The sequence below is a fragment of the Mya arenaria genome, chromosome 6 (genome assembly GCF_026914265.1).
Source record: "Mya arenaria isolate MELC-2E11 chromosome 6, ASM2691426v1".
Taxonomy (NCBI): domain Eukaryota; kingdom Metazoa; phylum Mollusca; class Bivalvia; order Myida; family Myidae; genus Mya; species Mya arenaria.
In genome coordinates this window covers 37,438,408-37,458,567 of record NC_069127.1, presented here as the reverse complement: position 1 = coordinate 37,458,567, position 20,160 = coordinate 37,438,408, and the positions used below count along the sequence as shown (strand labels likewise).

The window sequence follows — 20,160 nt, the reverse complement described above, 5'->3', positions numbered from 1 at the left end:
TTGAATAGGAGATGCTAATGTTTTGGGCATCAGGCCCCAATTTCTCGAAACTTCTTAAGTCCCTTATAACAGGATTAAGCTAAGCTCACTATTTTTGTTTTTCAATAATTTGCATGATATTTATGTCTCCCCCTCTCTGGGGGAGACATATTGTTTTTGCCCTGTCCGGTAGTCCGTCAGTCCGTCAGTCTGTCCGTACGTCACACTTCGTTTCCGATCGATAACTGGAAAACCGCATGACCTAGGATCACCAAACTTGGTAGGGAGGTTGGTCGTGAGGTGTAGAGGATCCCTATTGTTTTTGGGGTCACTAGGTCAAAGGTCAAGGTCGCGGCGACCCCCAATATAAAAACATTTCTGCTCAAAATCTTGAGAACGGTTTGACCTAGGTTCACCAAACTTGGTAGGGAGGTTGGTCATGAGGTGTAGAAGATCCCTATTGTTTTTGGGGTCACTAGGTCAAAGGTCAAGGTCGCGGCGACCCCCAATGTAAAAAACATTTCCGCTCAATATCTTGACAATGGTTTGACCTAGGTTCACCAAACTTGGTAGGGAGGTTGATCATGAGGTTTAGAAAACTCCTATATTTTGGGGGGTCACAAGGTCAAAGGTCAACGTCGCTGTGACCTCTAATGTAAAAAAATATTTCACATAGGTGATGATGAATACTCCGCTGAAAATGTTGTAAGCATCTATTCTATCTACACAACAAAAATTTTAATAACTTATGAAATATATTTACTAATTTGTTCTTACTGTTGCTGACTTTATTTTCACCTCTGCCCACCTGCTGATTTAGTCCATTGCAACAATCTAATTTGTTCACACTCCTCTTAATAATCGGACCTTTAAATTTTCAGCCAGATAAAATTGAGTAATTGATCACTATTGATTTTGGGTTACATGTCAAGGTCAAGTGCTTGAAAGATGAAAAATAGTTTTCAGATCATTAACTAGGGCTTATTGTGTGGAAATCCCTATTGAATTCTCACACCCTGCTTTCCAGCCAGATGTATCAGTACTTTACACCTCTAAGTCTTACTAAGCCTTCGGGGGAGACATGCGCTTTTCTCAAAAGCCCATTCTAGTTACATCTTTAAGTGTCTTTATGCTTAAGACAGGAGTTATCTAAATAATAATCACAGTTAACCATATTTTTCATTAATAAAAACTCTATTTAAGTATGTATTTTGGCTAATTGAAATAAGCTACTTCAGCCTGTTAAGCTTAAGATGTTTCGAGAAATTGGGGCCAGGTCAGTATTTATAAATGGCCATTTCAAAATCTTTATTATTACACTGATATTATAGGCCGGGCTATTGAGTGATAATTGGCCTGAGTGACTCATAATTATAGGCCAGGCTATTGAGTGATAATTGGCCTGAGTGACTCATAATTATAGGCCGGGCTATTGAGTGATAATTGGCCTGAGTGACTCATAATTATAGGCCGGGCTATTGAGTGATAATTGGCCTGAGTGACTCATAATTATAGGCCGGGCTATTGAGTGATAATTGGCCTGAGTGACTCATAATTATAGGCCGGGCTATTGAGTGATAATTGGCCTGAGTGACTCATAATTATAGGCCGGGCTATTGAGTGATAATTGGCCTGAGTGACTCATAATTATAGGCCGGGCTATTGAGTGATAATTGGCCTGAGTGACTCATAATTATAGGCCGGGCTATTGAGTGATAATTGGCCTGAGTGACTCATAATTATAGGCCGGGCTATTGAGTGATAATTGGCCTGAGTGACTCATAATTATAGACCAGGCTATTGAGTGATAATTGGCCTGAGTGACTCATAATTATAGACCAGGCTATTGAGTGATAATTGGCCTGAGTGACTCATAATTATAGGCCGGGCTATTGAGTGATAATTGGCCTGAGTGACTCATAATTATCACACTATGCCAATCCAGATCTGCATTCTTATTTCATTCTAGCTTGCACTAAGATGAGTAAATGCACTCTTAAATAAAATTTAGTTGTTGAAGTTGGATACTATATATAGTAACATATGTATATAGTTAATATATCATGGCATTATGTCATTTGACTTAAAAGTCATTTCATATGGTGACGTCATTTATGATATATACGCTGTTTGGCCTTAAAATATTGCAAAATATGTTAATTTTATTATAGAACAATGTTAATTTTGTTTTTAGTCATCTATTGTACATATAAATAATCAGTAAGCTATGGAATACTTTTCATATGATAACATTTAACTTGATAACAATTATGGTTAAATGAAATGACAAGCTTTTTTGTACATTTAATTCCATAAGTCAGTGCTAGGAGCAGTTTTCATACAGATCATGGCTCATGAAAGATGAGACTTTAGGAGCAGTTTACATATAGATCATGACTCATGAAAGATGAGACTTTAGGAGCAGTTTACATATAGATCATGACTCATGAAAGATGAGACTTCAGGAGCAGTTTTCATACCGATCATGACTCGTGAAAGATGAGACTTTAGGAGCAGTTTATATACAGATCATGACTCATGAAAGATGAGACTTTAGGAGCAGTTTACATACGGATCATGACTCATGAAAGATGAGACTTTAGGAGCAGTTTACATATAGATCATGGCTTATAAATAAAAGACCAAGGAGCAGTTTACATATAGATCATGGCTTATAAATAAATGATAAGACCTAGGAGCAGTTCACATGTAGATCCTGGCTTATGAATGCTGAGACCTTTAAGGAGCAGTTAGTTTATATATATAGATAATGGCTCACGAATGATGAGACCTAGGAGGAGTTAACATATAGATAATGGCTTATGAATGCTGAGACTTTTATGGAGCAGTAATAACATATAGATAATGGCTTATGAATGCTGAGACCTTTATGGAGCAGTAATAACATATAGATAATGGCTTATGAATGCTGAGACCTTTATGGAGCAGTTAGTATATATACAGACGCTGTTTTTCTGCTGCTATCTGCTTCTTTGTCTTGATACCCTTCTTGACTTCCATGATGGCTTAGTACCTCATGTCGCGTAATGCTACTGTTCAAATAACTTGTTGGAAGTCTTTAAGTTATTAAACAACAACCGTTCGAATGCCAGTTCTTTATTGTTCCACGTTCTTTCTAAGTATAATAATCAGTATATAATACAGCATGACATTTAAGGTAATCCCACATCCTAACTGCCTCACGTTGTAAGGTTTTGATGACAATTTTCGTTTAGAACCCTTACTACTTATGATGGCCAATCCAGATACCGCCCCGGATTTATACTGGGTCCTTCTCTGAATTTGTCGACCACAGCAGTGGTACTAACATTTGTCATTTTGATTATATTTTTTAATTATTTACACTTACCAATTATCTTTCAATTATGCAATTTGTTATTTTGACACGCATGGTAATTAAGCGACATGCCGCAAACCGTCATGATTATTTTTCGCACCTACAATTTGATCTACAGTTCGACATAAGGAACAAAGAAATGTATGAAAATCGACCACAGGGACTGAAATAGGAGGTCGACATAGCAAAAAAAATCGAGATTTATTTTATATACAATTAGAAGAAATAAATTAGGGACCGGGGAAAAAAGTTGACACAACTGGAAAGTTGAGATATCCTACATCGACATAGCCAGTTTGGACTGTATATGATGGCTAATTAAATATGATACCTACGTAGTGTAGTAGCAGTTAACATATTGATCATGGCTTATGAAAGATGAGAATTACAACCTTAATTCAGACATGATTTTAATTGTGTTTTGCCTATGATTGACATTCCTGCCAGACACTCTGGTCTGTTTCATATCTTTTTTTTGTTCTCGTCATGGCTGTCATGGGTCCTATATTACTAAAGCCCATGCTGAGAAGACTAGTCTGTTTCAAGTACCTTGTTAAAACATATTTAACATTTAATCAGATTAATTGTTCAGATTATTCATAGTTATAAAGTTATGATAATGTTAGGACCCCCAGGTCCGGGGAATAGCGGGAACTTTGACTTTTGGTCCAGTCAAGCCCGGGCAAAATCCTCGCCCTAAGGGGACGAACTGCTAGTAAAAACCCCGCCAAATGCCCCCGCACCCCAGGGACCCGAAGTAAGACCCATTCCCTGCTATATTTTGCGCAAAGACAAAAGCACCGCATTCACCGGCTTAATTAATTCACCGGCTTAATCCCTGGACTGGGGGGGGGGGGGGGGCGTGGTTACTATTAAATGGTGCATAAAAGAGATGAACAAGCCTAAATTTTTACATTGTAGATGCCTCCATGCATCAAACTCTACTATATTTAATCCAGAATTTGAGCAAGCCAGGCACTAGTAAAATGATTATCAGAAATTGAAATGATAAAAAATTGTTCTGTTTGTTTTTGAACCATTTTTTTTCTTGAAGAATAAGAAGTTATAGATTGGCAAAAACTGGGAGGGTGTATAGGGGTGTTTGCTGATGTTCCTGTGTCTTTGACAATGTTGCGTAATGTCTTTTTTATTATTATTATTGCCCATATTCTTACTATGCTTTATCTTATTGTGTGTGTTTTCTTTATCATTTTTATTTATTTAACTATAAAGATCAGTTTAAAATTAGTAAGACCTGTTTGGATTGTTTTCCTTTTTTCCACATGTCTGATTATGTAATGTAAGTTTTGGTTGTCAAGTTAATACTCATGCTCAAGTCGCATTAAGATAGAGTTTAAACTTCAGAAACTTCTAATTTTAAGCCAGGATAGTGTAAAATTTATACCTTATTTGGAGAAAACATATTCATCTTCATATTGTTAGTTCGAAATGAAACCAAACACTTTCATGACAATGACTTGGCATGACAATGACTTGGCTCCAAGTTGAATGTCAATTTCAAGGTTGCTATTTTTCCATGAGTTTCACAATACGATAAAATTCTTAAAACGCTTGTTTTTTTATATTAAAGCAGAATTTTACGACACCCACCCACAGGTTAAGGCCCATTTTTCACCAATCTATTTTTTTCCTGTCTGTCAGTGAGTAATACTTTTGTAAAAGAGTTTACTTATATATATATGTATGATTTAAATACGATTTTTTTTTGTGAATGATAAAATAGTTAAAGCTGCACACTTGCTCCCAATTAAAATGTACCACAATTAATACAATTGTTTTAATTTACCAAAAGGATAAATAAATATTGAAAACAATGGATAAATATTGAAAACAATGGTTCTTATGAAGTATACCGTGTTTAATTTGGAAGTATAAGGTGAAGAAAACACGGTATTTCTACCTCATGAGATGTAAGTGGATCACTGTAATTCTTTTAGTTTTTTCAGCTATTAAATACATGTACACAATTACAATCTTAATGTTATCAGTGAATAAATTTTTTCATAAACACATTATTTACTATGTAGGTCAAGGTTAATCACACAAAATTTATGTTTGTTATTCATGTGTATGTATTGATTTTAAAAAGCAGTATCACTTTAAGTTCATCTTTAATAGTTGAAATTTGTTGCATAATGCTACCCATATAACATATTACTTCAAATGCAACCTCATTTTCATGCAAGTTTAAAATACGTCAGAGTACAATGAGATCGGTTCATTTTTATGCGTAAAGTATAGGGAGGAGATTACATTTGACATAATACCAGGGGCATTACCTAGGGCCAACTTGTAGGCCAGATATTCTATGTGAGTTTGGGGACTTTTATATGCTCATTACACACACTCAATTATACTTGCAATGATTACAATAAAATCAAGCATGTTGTTTAAATAAACACCGACCTTGCTTTGGTTAAAAAAATACAAACTTTTGTGTTGTTTAGAGTGTTTGGGTAGTATAATAGTTTTTATTGCATTTCTGGGTTATTTAAATTTTGTCATTTTTCAAAAAAGGTGTAGGCCCAGGCTGACAAGGCCTATTTGTAACTTAGTCTATGCCACTGAATAACTCTTAAGTTCTAGAAACATATAATATTATATATTCTACAATATCATGCACTTACTTTAAATGTATTTCATGAAATACCCTCGACCTTGAGGCAATCCTGGATCACAATTGTTTCTTATATCCATGTCTTATGCCACAGTTGGTTCATAATGGGATAAAGCAGTAAGTCTTACGACAGTCCTTTGTTTGTAATCAAAATCGAACAATTCAATTATTATACATTGACGAGTGTTGACTTTTATTGAAAACATTATTTGAAAAGAAACAAATACCCTCAATATGATTCAGATCAATAACTGTTTAAAAACTACATTTATATCAATAATTTCTTTGATATATATCATTAAATCTGCAAATTGAAACAGTCACAGTTTTTTATCAGGGAACATGTGAGGTATTTTGTGGATATATCTTGAAATAAAAGTATTGTCGTTTTTTTATTGACATTACTTGATCATTAACATTGTTCAGTTGATTTTGTTTAACTCTACTGCTCGTTTTGAAGAGACAAGTACTAGTCTATACCCTGCACTCAATTGACTTCATGCATGCTTCACACAATTGTTTACAATCATCACACAATTAGGTTACACGACTCCATATTATCCTAATTACAAACTACGGTCCTTGCTCGACTCGAAAGTTTGGTTAAAGTTTTAAGGCATAAAAAATCCTTTAAGGAATGAATTGCGGGTTTTTTGTCATTATCAGGGTATGAATGCAATTGGGTTGGTCAATGTGTGTGGAGTCCGAAGGATTCCACGCGTACTTTGACCAACCCAATTGCGTTCATATCCCCGATAATGACATCAACCCCGCAATTCATTCCTTATATTTACACCAATAGTTCATTATTTCATTCAAAAATTGTTAAAAAAATTCTTCATTTCATTTAAGAAAACCTTTAAGTAATCCTTTCTTACCCATTCTGTAAATAGAACGACCCGACTATAACCGGAAACATTTTTTTCAAATGACGTTACAATAACGCGCGAAAAGATCAACCACTTGAAATCACTTTAAAACGTAAAATTGAAACTCTTCTGGTACCATTATGTTTAAAATTTAAAAAACTAACACATTTAAAAATGTTGATCTATATTTTACGGGACCTGCAGACACAATACAACCAATAACAAGATCAGTAGCTTTCATGTATATTGTTATGCAATGAATTACGATCCGAACATATCCAAAGATGTTGCGTTCATCGATTGATGAACGCAATTGCCGAAAGGTAGTTCATTTAAGGAATGGAAGTTGAGGTGTAAATATTGTGGTTTTAATTCAGATCTTAATATTGTTCATTTAATGGACTCCATGCTGCACACAGTTGTCCTCAGCCATCACCCAATAAGGTTGCATAACTCCATATTAACCTTGATACAAATTTTGGTAAAATGAAAAGCTGCTTTGGTAGAGTTGAGAATCTGTTGCAGTTTGACTATCGATAATAACAACTTGTTATCCTTAACTATGCTTATAGTATGTTTATGTTTGAAGATATGAAGTGTTGTTTATGCTTTCGGCCATATGGTATATTTATAAATATTAGGGATGCAAATATTAGGAATGCAAACAAATGGCAAAATTGATATTCCAATATTCGGTAATTCTTTGGATCAAATATTCAATTACCAAAATACATGTTTTAGAAGTAGTAGTAAACTATTATTATAATAAGACAAACGAAATTGATGGACAACAATAGAGTTGTAGGCAAAAGGTTTATTATTCTATTTATTCAACAACAACAAAATGGAATATTCGAATACCGACATTCGAATACCAAATGTTTGATCAAATATTCAAATATTCGTTTGCAACCCTAATGAATATAACAACTGAACACTTCCGAATGTATAAATAAACTTAAAGTAGAAGATTGGCGGAAACTACCATCAATTGTTGCCAATCAATTTTCGATTATAAGCGATCTTCAGAACATTACTAGGCTTTGGACAGTTATTAAATAAATAAAGAATTTCATTTCAGAAAGCGTACCTCGCCCAGCCCAGCAGCCCACAAGACGAGTGCGGCACCCGGGAATGACCATGATGGCCCAGCGCTTGGGAACCTTTAATGAATGGCCTCAATCCACCGGACAGTTACCACAATCTCTTGCAGAAGCTGGCCTGTTCTTCACAGGTAAGGTTTCTTACACGTTTTTAAAAGAATCCTGTTGTGGCAGAGTGCATCAATGCTAACAATTTAGTTAAGAAAGGCTGCTGCCCACCATGTGTGCTGTCAGAGAAGCATTTATACTAATTTCTTTTATTTTTGATTGTGATAAAAGCTAAAAGCTTATTAAATCTCATTGAGTCTGTGTCCTGGGTGAAAACCAGTACTAGTGTCCATTTTGAGAGGCCGTTAGAAAGTTCGCTTGGTGGGGATTGAACCAACAAACTCTGGGGAGAAAAGCGGCCTTCATAACCTGCATCTGGAAGAAGCACTGGCTCCCCTTTTGCAGTAAGTGGGCGAGATAAATGGAACTTATATTTTCAGGTATCAATGACCTGTGTCGGTGTTTCACATGTGACGGGGGCTTGCAACGTTGGGATAGAGACGATGATCCATGGCTGGAACACACCCGCTGGTTTCCCCACTGCAGCTATGTGCGCGAGATGAAGGGGCAGGAATACATCGACATGGTGCAGGTCGCAGCCCAGCGAGCACAGCTGGAGGAAGAGGTACAAAAATGGTTTCCAATTTTCAGCTCATCTCTTTTTCTAAGGAAAAACATCAATTTCTATTCATTGCCTTGGCTTCGGCAGTTTCATTATGCATAAGCTATTACTAAATCTTATAAAAGATATTACCACTTGGTACACATGTTCAATATGGCAACATGTTCATTCGGAAAAAGTTCCAACACTTTAGCTAAACTGTCATTGGAGTTATGTTGCTGTATCAACATGAAAACCAAAAACTAACAAGAGTTGGCGTGTGCACACGATACCGTTTGTCAATGCAAGGATCACATCAACAGAGTTTTGTGTCGATGCCCATCATGCACAGCTCAACGGGGTACAGGAGTGAATTTATATATAGGTTGTCCAGTTAGCATTGTGGTTTAACGCAATCCCTTCTCACCAAGGTGACCCAGGTTTGATTCCAGGCCTGGGTGCATGTGAGTTTTGTTGGTGGTCGCCAAGCAGATAAAGTAGGTTTTCTCTACGGGTACTCCAGTTTCCCCCACAACACAAAACCATACACTTGCCCAACATTTTCAGTTTTCTACACTAACAAAACCAGCAGGATACTACCAATAGCTAAAATGTTTAATGTTGATGCAAGGTATCTTTAGTGGAATTGGTATCACAAGTCATCAAACTTTACCACATTAGGGGTTGAATACTTGTTTTTTTTTTAATGAAAGTAATCTTAGCTTGCAATTGTTCCCCTATGTAACTACCTAGTGTATTGTTTGAATGTTAATTCAACAGTTTGTACTTTCTTAAGGGATACTTAATGTTTGTCCATAAACTAACTTTATTGCAGGAGTCTGTTGTTGTTCGTGGCCTGACTAACCTGGACTTCCAGAACACAGGTAAGACAATTCAGAAAGTTGTAAGTAGGAACAGAAAATGAATGTATTATGAAAGATGATATAATTTGTTAAAACGTGATGCCATCTTAGCCCTGTGTGTGTTGAACTAATGGTTGCGACATGACTTTAAAATTGGATCAAATCTGCACTCTAATAGATTGATGGTTTTGACATATTTGAATATATCTCAACTGTTTGGAAACTGCCAAAATTTTCACGTTTCTTAAAGCGTAAGAAACGCTTTTGGCCGTAAAAAATCAAAATTTCTCCTTCCAAGACAAAAACAAAATGTTGCCGAAGGGTCCGTCTGTGAGAATGCAGCTTTAAGTCTGTCTGCCCATTGTAGTTAACAAGTATGCATAAAAAGAACCTTAGGATGCATTTGTTAGTTTAGGGCCACAATTTCTTTCAAGTGTAACTCACTTAAGTATCTCATTTCATTTAGCAATAATTACATTGTTAAATATGTTTCTATAACACAGCAAGTAGTTTATCTATTCTTGCATACCAGACGTGTGTTTCCGGTCATCTGACCAGTGCTGGAAAAACCCATCTTACATACCCCATGTAAGATGAGTCACTCGCAACAACGCACCACTTCTTATTTCATTTATTGTATGGTTTATGAAAAAAATATTATGCCATGTTTATAAAGCGCAATCAAATGCATATGTTTGCAAGACTTTAAATTAAAAATGAACATAAATAATCATTAAAAACCCTAATTTTAGTTATTCAAAATTACTGCGCTCTATGACATCGGTAAACAACGTCGCACATGCTTTTTGGTGTAATAGTACAAAAGTTCGTTTTCAAAGTCATTTTCTCCACAAATTGCTAAATTAAGATATGCAAGAAATGTTTTTCCGGTCCGGATCTAAAAATCCGACCCTCGGGCACACTGCGTGGCTGGTAACTCGGCAAGCCTCATTACCGGCTTACGCACGTGCCCTCGGGTCGGAATTTTCTATCTGTACCGGAAACACATGATAGATACTTATAATGTACCTTAAATATTATTTCCTTTAATAGCCTTAAAACTCTTTAAAAAGAGAATATTACACAATTAATTCCGAAACATAAATAGTGTTCTGAGCTTGAGCCTGTTAAATGTGACTTAAGATTTCTAGAAATTGGTCCCAGAGCATTGCATCTTAAGCAGATCTTGTCATTAGTTTAATGGTTATTGTTTCATCAGCAAAGGATGGCAGACACATGACCTACTTGGTACAGAATCATCATTGTTCTTATCACATTTTGGTTTCAAGGTCATAGTGACCTTTACTGCGCTCAATCTATTCACAACGCTAAATCCTACTAAGAATTTTGAAATCAGTAGGTCATAGGTCAACTTCAAAGTGACCCCCATAACAATTATATCGGTATAGTTTGGGTTTAACAAATTGGGCTTGACAATGATGGGCACTCCTGACAGTTGTTTCAACAAATTTGAGGAATTCTAGTGAATATTCAAATCCGATGGCGTCAAATTTAATATGTAAGCAAAATCATATGTGTATTTCAGACCTGATGGAGTCTGATGCTGCCAAGGCTGTGCTTGAAATGGGCTACTCGAGGGCCGCAGTCCGGCTGGCAATCCACGAGTTCAACGGACGCAGTACGGATAGTGGTTTTCTTGATTTTAAAGACGAAAGATGGCTATGGCTGATTGGTTAGCGTGTGGGGCCCAGGATATAGAGAGACCTGGGCTAGAATCCTTCTCATAACCTTGTTTAGTACTGGTTATCACCCAGGAAAGGTAAATGGTTTTTAATCACTTGTGCATGTAGCACATAAAATATAGCTGATTTTAAAATTGTATGCTATATGTTCGTCGCTCTACAAGAGCTGTTCAGACCTTATGTTTCTTGTTAGTCTGTATTAAATAAAATGACTGCTGAGGACAGGAATTGAATAATGTATTGTCTGTCTAATCAATGATACATGCTTACAGTCAAGGGTTGTTGTGTAATATTATATATATTTGCAACATAGTCATTTTAGGGCATCCCAGACAATCGCTGTTTTATTGACATTGACAAGTTTGAAAGCAAGGGAACGCTCGTCTAAATGTTAATCTGTGTATTCAGCATTTGAAAATCTCCCAGGTTAAATTGTTACTTTTCAAATTTATTGTTTTCGTAATGAAACAACCTAGGGTTGGCCATTAAATTGTTTTCTGCTGGAGTTGACTGTTTGTTCGTCTATCACTCTGTCACAAATTGTTTCTTCTTCATATCTCACCAGCGAATTCAAGGATTTTAAATAACTTGTCACAAATGCTCACAATATTGAAATGATGTGCAGAGCTCATGTTATAATCACCCCAGTTCATGGTCAAGGTCACACTCACAGGTCAAAGGTCAAAGGGCTAAAAATGACTATTTTGTATCTGCTCCATATCTCTCGAACCGCTTAAATAATTTTGAAATAACTACCTACAAATGTTTACCTTATTGGAATGATGTCTAGAGCGCATGTTACAAACAGCTAGTTTCAAGGTTAAGGCCCTAATAAGAGGTCAAAGGTCATATAGCTGTATTATGTGTCCGCTCCATTATCTCTTTTACGACTAGAATGATTTCGAAAAAAAGAACTTGCCCCAAATGCTCACGATATTGAGAAGATGTGCAGAGCACATGTTACAATCAGGTCAAGGTCACAATTAGAGGTCAATGTTTCTATGACTATATTTTGTGTCTACTACATCTCTTGGCTTGCTTCATAACGTTACATATCATGTCCACTCCGTATCTCTTGAACCGCCTGATGGAATTTTTAATAACTTGCCACTGGTTTCCTTCTCAAATCGTGTCCATCTTGCTATTCATGAAAAAATCATGTTCCTACCAAAATAATACAAAAACAACTGTCCGATTTAAGATTGGATTGGTTAAGCAGAACCATACATATTTCATTTTGCAAAGAATGCAGATATATTAAAATTCCATTTCCCACTCAGATATCCCGAGGTTTCTGTCAGATGAGCTGCTTAAGATTTTAGCTGGCTGCCAGAAATACAGACCAGAAATAGGAACAGTTAGTTTTCTTTGACTATAAGATGACCTTGAACTCTTTATGTGTATATTTATCTTTCTTTCAGATCCAAGCCAGAGAACGCTGAGGTTTACAGCAGATGAGCTTGTTCAGATTCTAGCTGGCCGACAGGAGAGGGGAGAGCCAATACCCGATGATGATACTGACCCAGAGGAGCAGGGTTAGTATCCCCTGACCTTAACATCCTATAATGTTTAAAAAAAATATTTGAACAATCTTTGAATTTATTCTGGTCTGCCAAAAGTGGTTGATGTAAACAACATTAATTTCTCCACACTTCAGTTTAACACAGCATTTCAATTACTTCAGCTTTTTTTATCCTCAGGCATCTTGGGTCTACATTGGAGTTGCATAATTTTGTCCAGTCAGTTCAAAAAACATCTACTGAGATGAAACTTCACAGCAATGTTGAAATGGGAAATGGTGCACCTGCGATTTCTGTGACATTTCACTTTGTATTACCAGAGTTATGGCCCCGTTAATAAGAAAAATATGGTCTGAAAAATCTTGACAATGTGTTGAATGTTACTCTAAATGTATTATACCTACGTACATGAAACTTCATAGCAATGTTGGGCAGCATGAGGAATTGTGCATCTGCAACAAGAGTTATGGCCCTTGAGTAAAAAATGGTCTGTAAAATATTGTTAAATGTAGCTCCAACAGTAATTGCACATACGAACATGAAACTTTTTAGGAATTTTTCAGCTGCATGCAAAATTGTGCACCCATGTCAATTTTCGCTTGATGGGTATCTTAAGGGTCATAAATAAAGATGCACTGCATCTAAGATATAACATAGTGGAGCCATTGAATGTCAAGGAAGAATTTTTGCGAATTGGGAAAACACAGGAAGAGCATTTAATAAAATAATCAATTACCTATTTGATCAAAGATATAAAATCAAGTGGCGACGCTCAAAGATACGAGGTTAATAATCAGCCTGTTTTACATGTGCCGCGCAGGGGGTTGATAATCAGCCTGTTTTACATGTGCCACACAGGGGGTTGATAATCAACCTGTTTTACATGTGCCGCACAGGGGGTTGATAATCAGGCTATTTTACATGTGCCGCACAGGGGGTTGATAATCAGCATGTTTTACATGTGCCGCACAGGGGGTTGATAATCAGCATGTTTTACATGTGCCGCACAGGGGCTTGATAATCAGCCTGTTTTACATGTGCCGCACAGGGGGTTGATAATCAGCCTGTTTTACATGTGCCGCACAGGGGGTTGATAATCAGCCTGTTTTACATGTGCCGCACAGGGGGTTGATAATCAGCCTGTTTTACATGTGCCGCACAGGGGGTTGATAATCAACTTGTTTTATGATATGCAAGGTCATACAAAAAACTGCATGCAAGTTCTAATTATTGACTTACAAGTTGTATACCGTGACCATGTATATTCATTTGAATACATGTATACACTTTTACATTATGATTTCAGAATAAAAGGTCAAATTTTTGTTGGGATCTAGAATTCGTGGATAAGCCAACCCACCAAATCCACGAAAATTAATGTCCCATGAATATTTATGATTTCACAGTAGCAGAATGTTGATCAGTTTGATCATGCAAATGCTCATGTTTTAATTTCATACGAGATCGTTTTAATCCTATGATGACAAGACAGTGTGTTGCATGCAAGACTGTTGGTCAAAAGTCACACTTAAGATCAAAATTCATTATAATTTGGCCTGCCTGGGCTGTAACTTGGTCATGCATAGTGGGATTTTAAAATTTTAAAGTTGGCATAAATGTTCACCATGACACTCCGGTATGTCGGTATGTCATGTGCAAGACATCTGTCAGTAGGTCGAAGGTCAAGGTCACACTTAAGGGTCATTGTTCATTTTTTTTTTGTACTGGGCTCTTATTTATGTATTGAGTGATTTTAAAATAACAACTGGTAACCATGAGAAATCAGCATGTCACATACAAGACTAATGTCTGTTTGTCAAAGGGCACAATAAAGGGTCATAAAATTCCTTGTATTTTGGCCTGTCCATGCTGAAGCTTGTTGTGCATTGTGTTGATGCAAATGTCTTGTTGTCATGTTTCAGGGGCGTCTGCTGGTGCTGCCCAGAACCTCCCAACAGGTGAGTGGGTCTTAAAATACTGTGACCCCACGATTATTACAGTAGATCAATTGTTTTTAAGCTGTTTGAATGCAGGAGGGCATGTGAACGAATACATGAAGCCCTTGAGCGCTTCTTGAGAAATTTGCAAGTGGGCCCTCCTGCATTCATACTTCATGAACACATAAAAGAATTGTGATCAATATTGATATGTACATTTAAGTTATTATTTGTTCATGAAAATCTTTTCCAGTTGAAGAAAGGGTTAATAACAATGTTTGTTTTAAAGCTGCACTCTCACATGTTAACTTTTGACAAGTTTTTTAAAGGTCTTGGAATGTTCCGGTTTTGCATAAATATTGGAAAACCAGTGAAAAAAGACCGCTGACAAAAGATCAGATTGCAGTTTTTCATATGTCTATTTGAAAATCAATGTTATATGGCTAAAAGCTGTACTAACGCTTTAAGAAAAGTCCGTAAATCATCAATTTTTGAACATAAATATTAAAAATCGCTATCTGATATTTTGTCACCATGTTATCTTCAATGGGGAAGAAATCATGACATACCAAGTTATCGGAAATAGACATTTGGATGAGTAAGCCAGAATTGTTATACTATTGCTTGGCATCAAAATTTTGAGCAAGCCCTGCTAAAAGAAATATATGAAATTTAGAATTTGAGCATGCCCGGAAGACATTTAACCAGTGCGGGCTTGTGCTGATTTTGACCCTGCATACCTAATATATATATATATATATAATGCAAGCAGAGTTCTCTTTAATAATGAAATAAATGTACGAAATAAGTAATATCAACAAAAGTCTGTTATATATTTCAGACCCTATGGAAGAAAATAAACGTCTGAAAGGGATCTTGAAGTGTATCATGTGTAAAGAAAACGACTGTAATATTCTACTGTTGCCATGCACACATCATCGTTTGTGCGAGCCCTGCGCAGAAAGTGTCACCAATTGTCCGGCGTGCGGAAGAAGGGTGGAGGAGAGAGTGAAAACGTACATGGCCTAAGGTTAGCCCCTCTTGTGCAACAGGAGGGGTTAACCTAGCCAGATAGGACAGGCATTGGTAGTTGTCTCATAAGGCTTAAAGTAAATCTTGATTTCGTTTGAGTGTCACCGGCTTACCCTGTCAGAATCATAGGAAACATGCCATTCTTTGATTGTGTTAACCATCATGTTCACACTTGTTTCCCAGGGGAAAAGGGAATTTATTTACTTCATTCAGTTTTGAAATAATTTTGCGATTGATAAGGCCTAAAAAACTGACTATAAAAACGGTAGAGTCGGTGCCTATTCTTTAGGTAGGGTCGGGTAACCCGAACCAAATGTATTTTTTTTTAGGCCTAATGCACCACACACTTAAACCAATTTCACTAGCTCAATGGCTTGTCCATAAAAAAATGACATGTGAGAGTGCAGCTTTAAAATAAACAACAACGTTATTATTAAATATAAAACCCCAATATCACGTTAACTATTAATATATATAATATAATGACAAATAAAAATGCCTGTTCTATCTGCCAGTCCCAAGCCTGGAATAATTAGAGAGGGTTAAAGGAGCTGGTTTGTTTTAAGAAGACTGGAGATGAATTCAGTTTCTTAACTTAATTCCAGTTCCCTTTCAAACAATCATGTAGAAAATATTGACAGAGATTTTGGAGTATAATAATGTAACTGAAGAACAGTATGTAATTTTGTATATGAAATTGTATTCAATAAAATATAACTTAAAAGTGACACTCTTATTTAAAGTCAATACATACACATGTATAACAAACATAAATTTTGATTGATAAAAACTTGAACTACTTACTAATTAATGCTTTCATGGAAGATATTAATTACTGATAACAAGATTGTAACCATGTATTAAATAGAAGAAAGCGCAAACATATTAAATGACTGGTCCTTGAAGATTTACAGGATCAACAATCATCTTTTAAGGAAGAAATACCGTGTTTTTTTCTGCACCTTTCTTTCAAATTAAAACCAATATCCTTCACAAGAACCATTGTTTTCGATATTTATCGGTTGTCATCCTTTCCAGTAAGTTATATTAATTATATTAATTGTGGAACTTCATATTTGGGAGAAAGAGTTCATCTTTCATGTACCAGGATGAAAGTCTGACTTCACTTTAGATTAACGGGCTATCTTATCAGTGTTCGTTTTGCTTTTTCCCATCAATATTTTCGAGTAGTTACAATAGGTATTTAATAGTAGGTGTCTTTATTTGGTGGGTTAGACGATTTTTATTATTTTTGCAAGTGAAAAATTTACCCAATTTATTTTGTGACATTTACTCAATTTTTATCTGAATATCATTATATTATAGTGTTGAACTATTGTTAATAAAAGATCTTTAACATTTATGTTGGAGCACTAAATATCTTTGTCCACTTATTCATAGAAAGTTCAATGCCCTTAGATTTGTAACAAAGTCGAGTGTCATAATCATTAATACATGTTTGTTTAATTTGATGTATATAAAGGGAGAAAACAAGCAAATCAGCGCAAATCAGCTTTGACTTGACTGGCTGAGTTGTCTTTCTTGGTATTTTCCAGGTGAATACATCATATTTTGATAAGAACATTTTCTACATGTTTTGTTTGAAAGACCTTCTGTTGCATTTGAATGAACTTCTCCTTGCTCGAAGAAGTCGTGCAGGAGATGTTGTACTGGGGAAAAGCGTATTTACCACATGCTGATTTACCAAGCCTGTACACAAAAAAAATAATCTCAAACGAGATGTGAAACCACATACCATAATGTCTTAGATATTCTTGACTTAGTATATTGTGTTCATTGTTAATATATCATACACCTATCATACCAAATGTGAAATAAAGTTGAAACATATATAAAAAAATATATAAAAGTGAGAAAAACCATGTACAGGTTATTTGGGATTCAGTGTAATTTGTGGAAATTGCCATAAGGTACCAAAAATGTAAATAACTTCCACGTTGTTTGGTACCTCTTGTCATTTACTCCACATTTATAAGTGTGGTAAATATGTCAAAAAGGCCATGCTGTTTTTGTTCTCTCTCTCTCTTCATGTATTTTGCCATTTACAAGATATTGTCGTAGTTTTGAAATGGAATGTAGTTTCTTTATTTATTGGGTTTCTCCTATTTCGGAAGATGTTTACAATGTTATATTTACATTTACCTTGTCCTTTGTATAGATAAAACTCAACGTTCATATTGTATAACAAGTAAGGAGTTATGATGTCATTGTTTATGTAAATATTGGGCTCTGATTGGATTAGTGCGGCGTCATTTAACCAATGATATATGACGTTACAAAGATCAGCTATTTTTTCATACAAAAGTTTGTTGTCGGTTACAATTTTGTTATTTTTAATCGTGATGAATAATTATTTGTAATGTAAATATAAGTATTGATTTTTTTCTCGCATACATCCTGTATGACCGCAGTAGGGCAAATGGGCTAGCTGTAAGGCTAGCATGCTTCATGGAGTTTGCTCGCATCCCTATTGCATTCAAAAAGCACAAACAAAAGAAAAAATGAGATCAATCGATAAATATATCTTATGCATATAGGTTTTTGTTCAAATTCCAACTATATGTACATGTACCAAAGATTAGTGGGTATTATAACTCTTACTAGTATTATAACTCTTACTAGTATACTATATACATGTACTAGTGTAAACAGATTTGGCTTACCATTTACCATAAATCGATAATAATGGGTAAGGTTATTTCGGACACAAGTAAGTATGCACCAGTATGAAAAATTAAAATTTGAATATAAATGATATGTTTGTATCAATATTTATTGTAGTATGGTTTAGGTTTTAGAAATTAATTGTTGAATGTGAGTTAAATAATACATACATGTATTATATTTTTTGTGGTTCAAATAGTAAAGCAAAAAAATGATCTAGAATATACTTATGTGAATAAAAAATATTTTTCATTTAAAAAAAAATCATATGGAAATATGTTGTTTGGGTGAAAGTGCTTGTCACAATGTTATGAAGTGAAATAAAATGCTATGATATATTCATAAGTTTGAGTTTTCATGTTGTTTTTCATTCCCTGTATAAATTATACAAATAAGGACGCATACATTTTTATACATCTATTCAATATCAGTTGAATATTTCTATGTATTGAAACCAAGTTTTGCCTGGATTATCGATTCTTTAATATAATTGTTTGGTGATAATATTTACAAATTTTGATCATTGCTATTGGTTACCTAGGTAAAATGACTGTGGAAAGTCAAATGTACAGACCACAACTTTACCACACTGACATATTCTATATGTTAAAAGCCATGCAGCTAAATACAATTTGATTTGTAGGTAGAATCTTGTCAAATCTTGAATGAAGAAAACTTTGAATGGCATGTGGGGTCATGGTGAAGGTCTTTATTACTAAAAATAGAAAAATGGCTTCTTTTCAATAATTTGATTGAGAATTAAGGGTTCCACACTAATTATGTCCTGGACATTGGAAGGGGTGGGCTCGATCAACTGAAACTGCAAACATCAAAAACAATACAAATTTTATTGTCTTATTGCCTCTTCTTCCACTTACCCATCTTTAATAATCTGCCGACTGTTTTCACGCCATTCACACGCCGATTCACACAGCTAGATGGTGTAATCATGACATGGTGACCTGTATATTCAATATCGTGTCCGACTGGTATTAATCTATATGCGTGTAGCTTTATTTAAAATACGAGTTTTAAGAAAATCGGTATCAAATATTGGCCGTTACTAGCCAGAATATTAGGGCTGCGACCCGGTTGAGGCCCCAGCTCCTTTGTGCCGGAATACATGTAATGTCCAAACAGAAATTAACAAACAACCGAAAACAATGATTTTAATTGCAGATTATTTAGTACAGGAGGTAATAAAGAGCACATTGTTGGTTTTGCTAGTCAACTTTTGGTTGATCTTGAACTTTTCCTAGACAAAATCGATGTACATAATTTACTTTATTTGTTATTAATTCTTTATATTTCAAAACAGATATGCAAACACTTGATTTTGAAGCTGCACTCTCACAGATTGACAGTTTTGACAATTTTTTAGTTTTTGTCTCAAAATTAGCTGATTTACTGTAGGTTCCAATGCTTTCAATTCAGTCATATAAGATAACTCACAATGGAAAATTTTGAAAATTGCCGAAAAATTTATTTTTCTTAAAACATTAGTAACACTTTTAGCTATAAAACATCAATTTTCAAACGTAAATATGAAAACTGTGATCTGCTCTTTTGGGAGCAGTCTTATATTACTTGTTTCCAGACATTTACGCATAAAATGGCTCATTGCAAGACTACCGGTAAATATAAAAAAGTTTAAATGATCAATATGTGAGAAGTGTGGAGCTTTAACCTCCCAAGCATGCAAAATAATCATGAAATTGCCAGAACATGCACTCAATGAAAGCCTGTTGCCTATTTAAATTTGTTACATACATAAGATTCCTTAATGCATATCATGTAAAATTCGTTTCAAAACAGCAAAATATA

General features: G+C 35.2%; 1 protein-coding gene across 2 annotated transcripts in view; it reads left to right on the top strand.

The window, feature by feature from the left end:
- The window catches only part of LOC128238227 (uncharacterized), a 56,968-nt gene extending 38,287 nt beyond the window's left edge, over positions 1–18,681 (top strand). For both annotated transcript variants that reach the window (XM_052953907.1, XM_052953908.1), the window contains 7 exons: positions 7,926–8,078; positions 8,436–8,620; positions 9,432–9,480; positions 11,006–11,098; positions 12,584–12,697; positions 14,605–14,640; positions 15,461–18,681. In XM_052953907.1, coding sequence (XP_052809867.1) covers positions 7,926–8,078; positions 8,436–8,620; positions 9,432–9,480; positions 11,006–11,098; positions 12,584–12,697; positions 14,605–14,640; positions 15,461–15,648 — 818 coding nt within the window. In that variant the 3' untranslated portion in view covers positions 15,649–18,681. The remainder of the gene's footprint in view (positions 1–7,925; positions 8,079–8,435; positions 8,621–9,431; positions 9,481–11,005; positions 11,099–12,583; positions 12,698–14,604; positions 14,641–15,460) is intronic.
- The last annotated feature ends 1,479 nt before the right edge of the window (positions 18,682–20,160 follow it).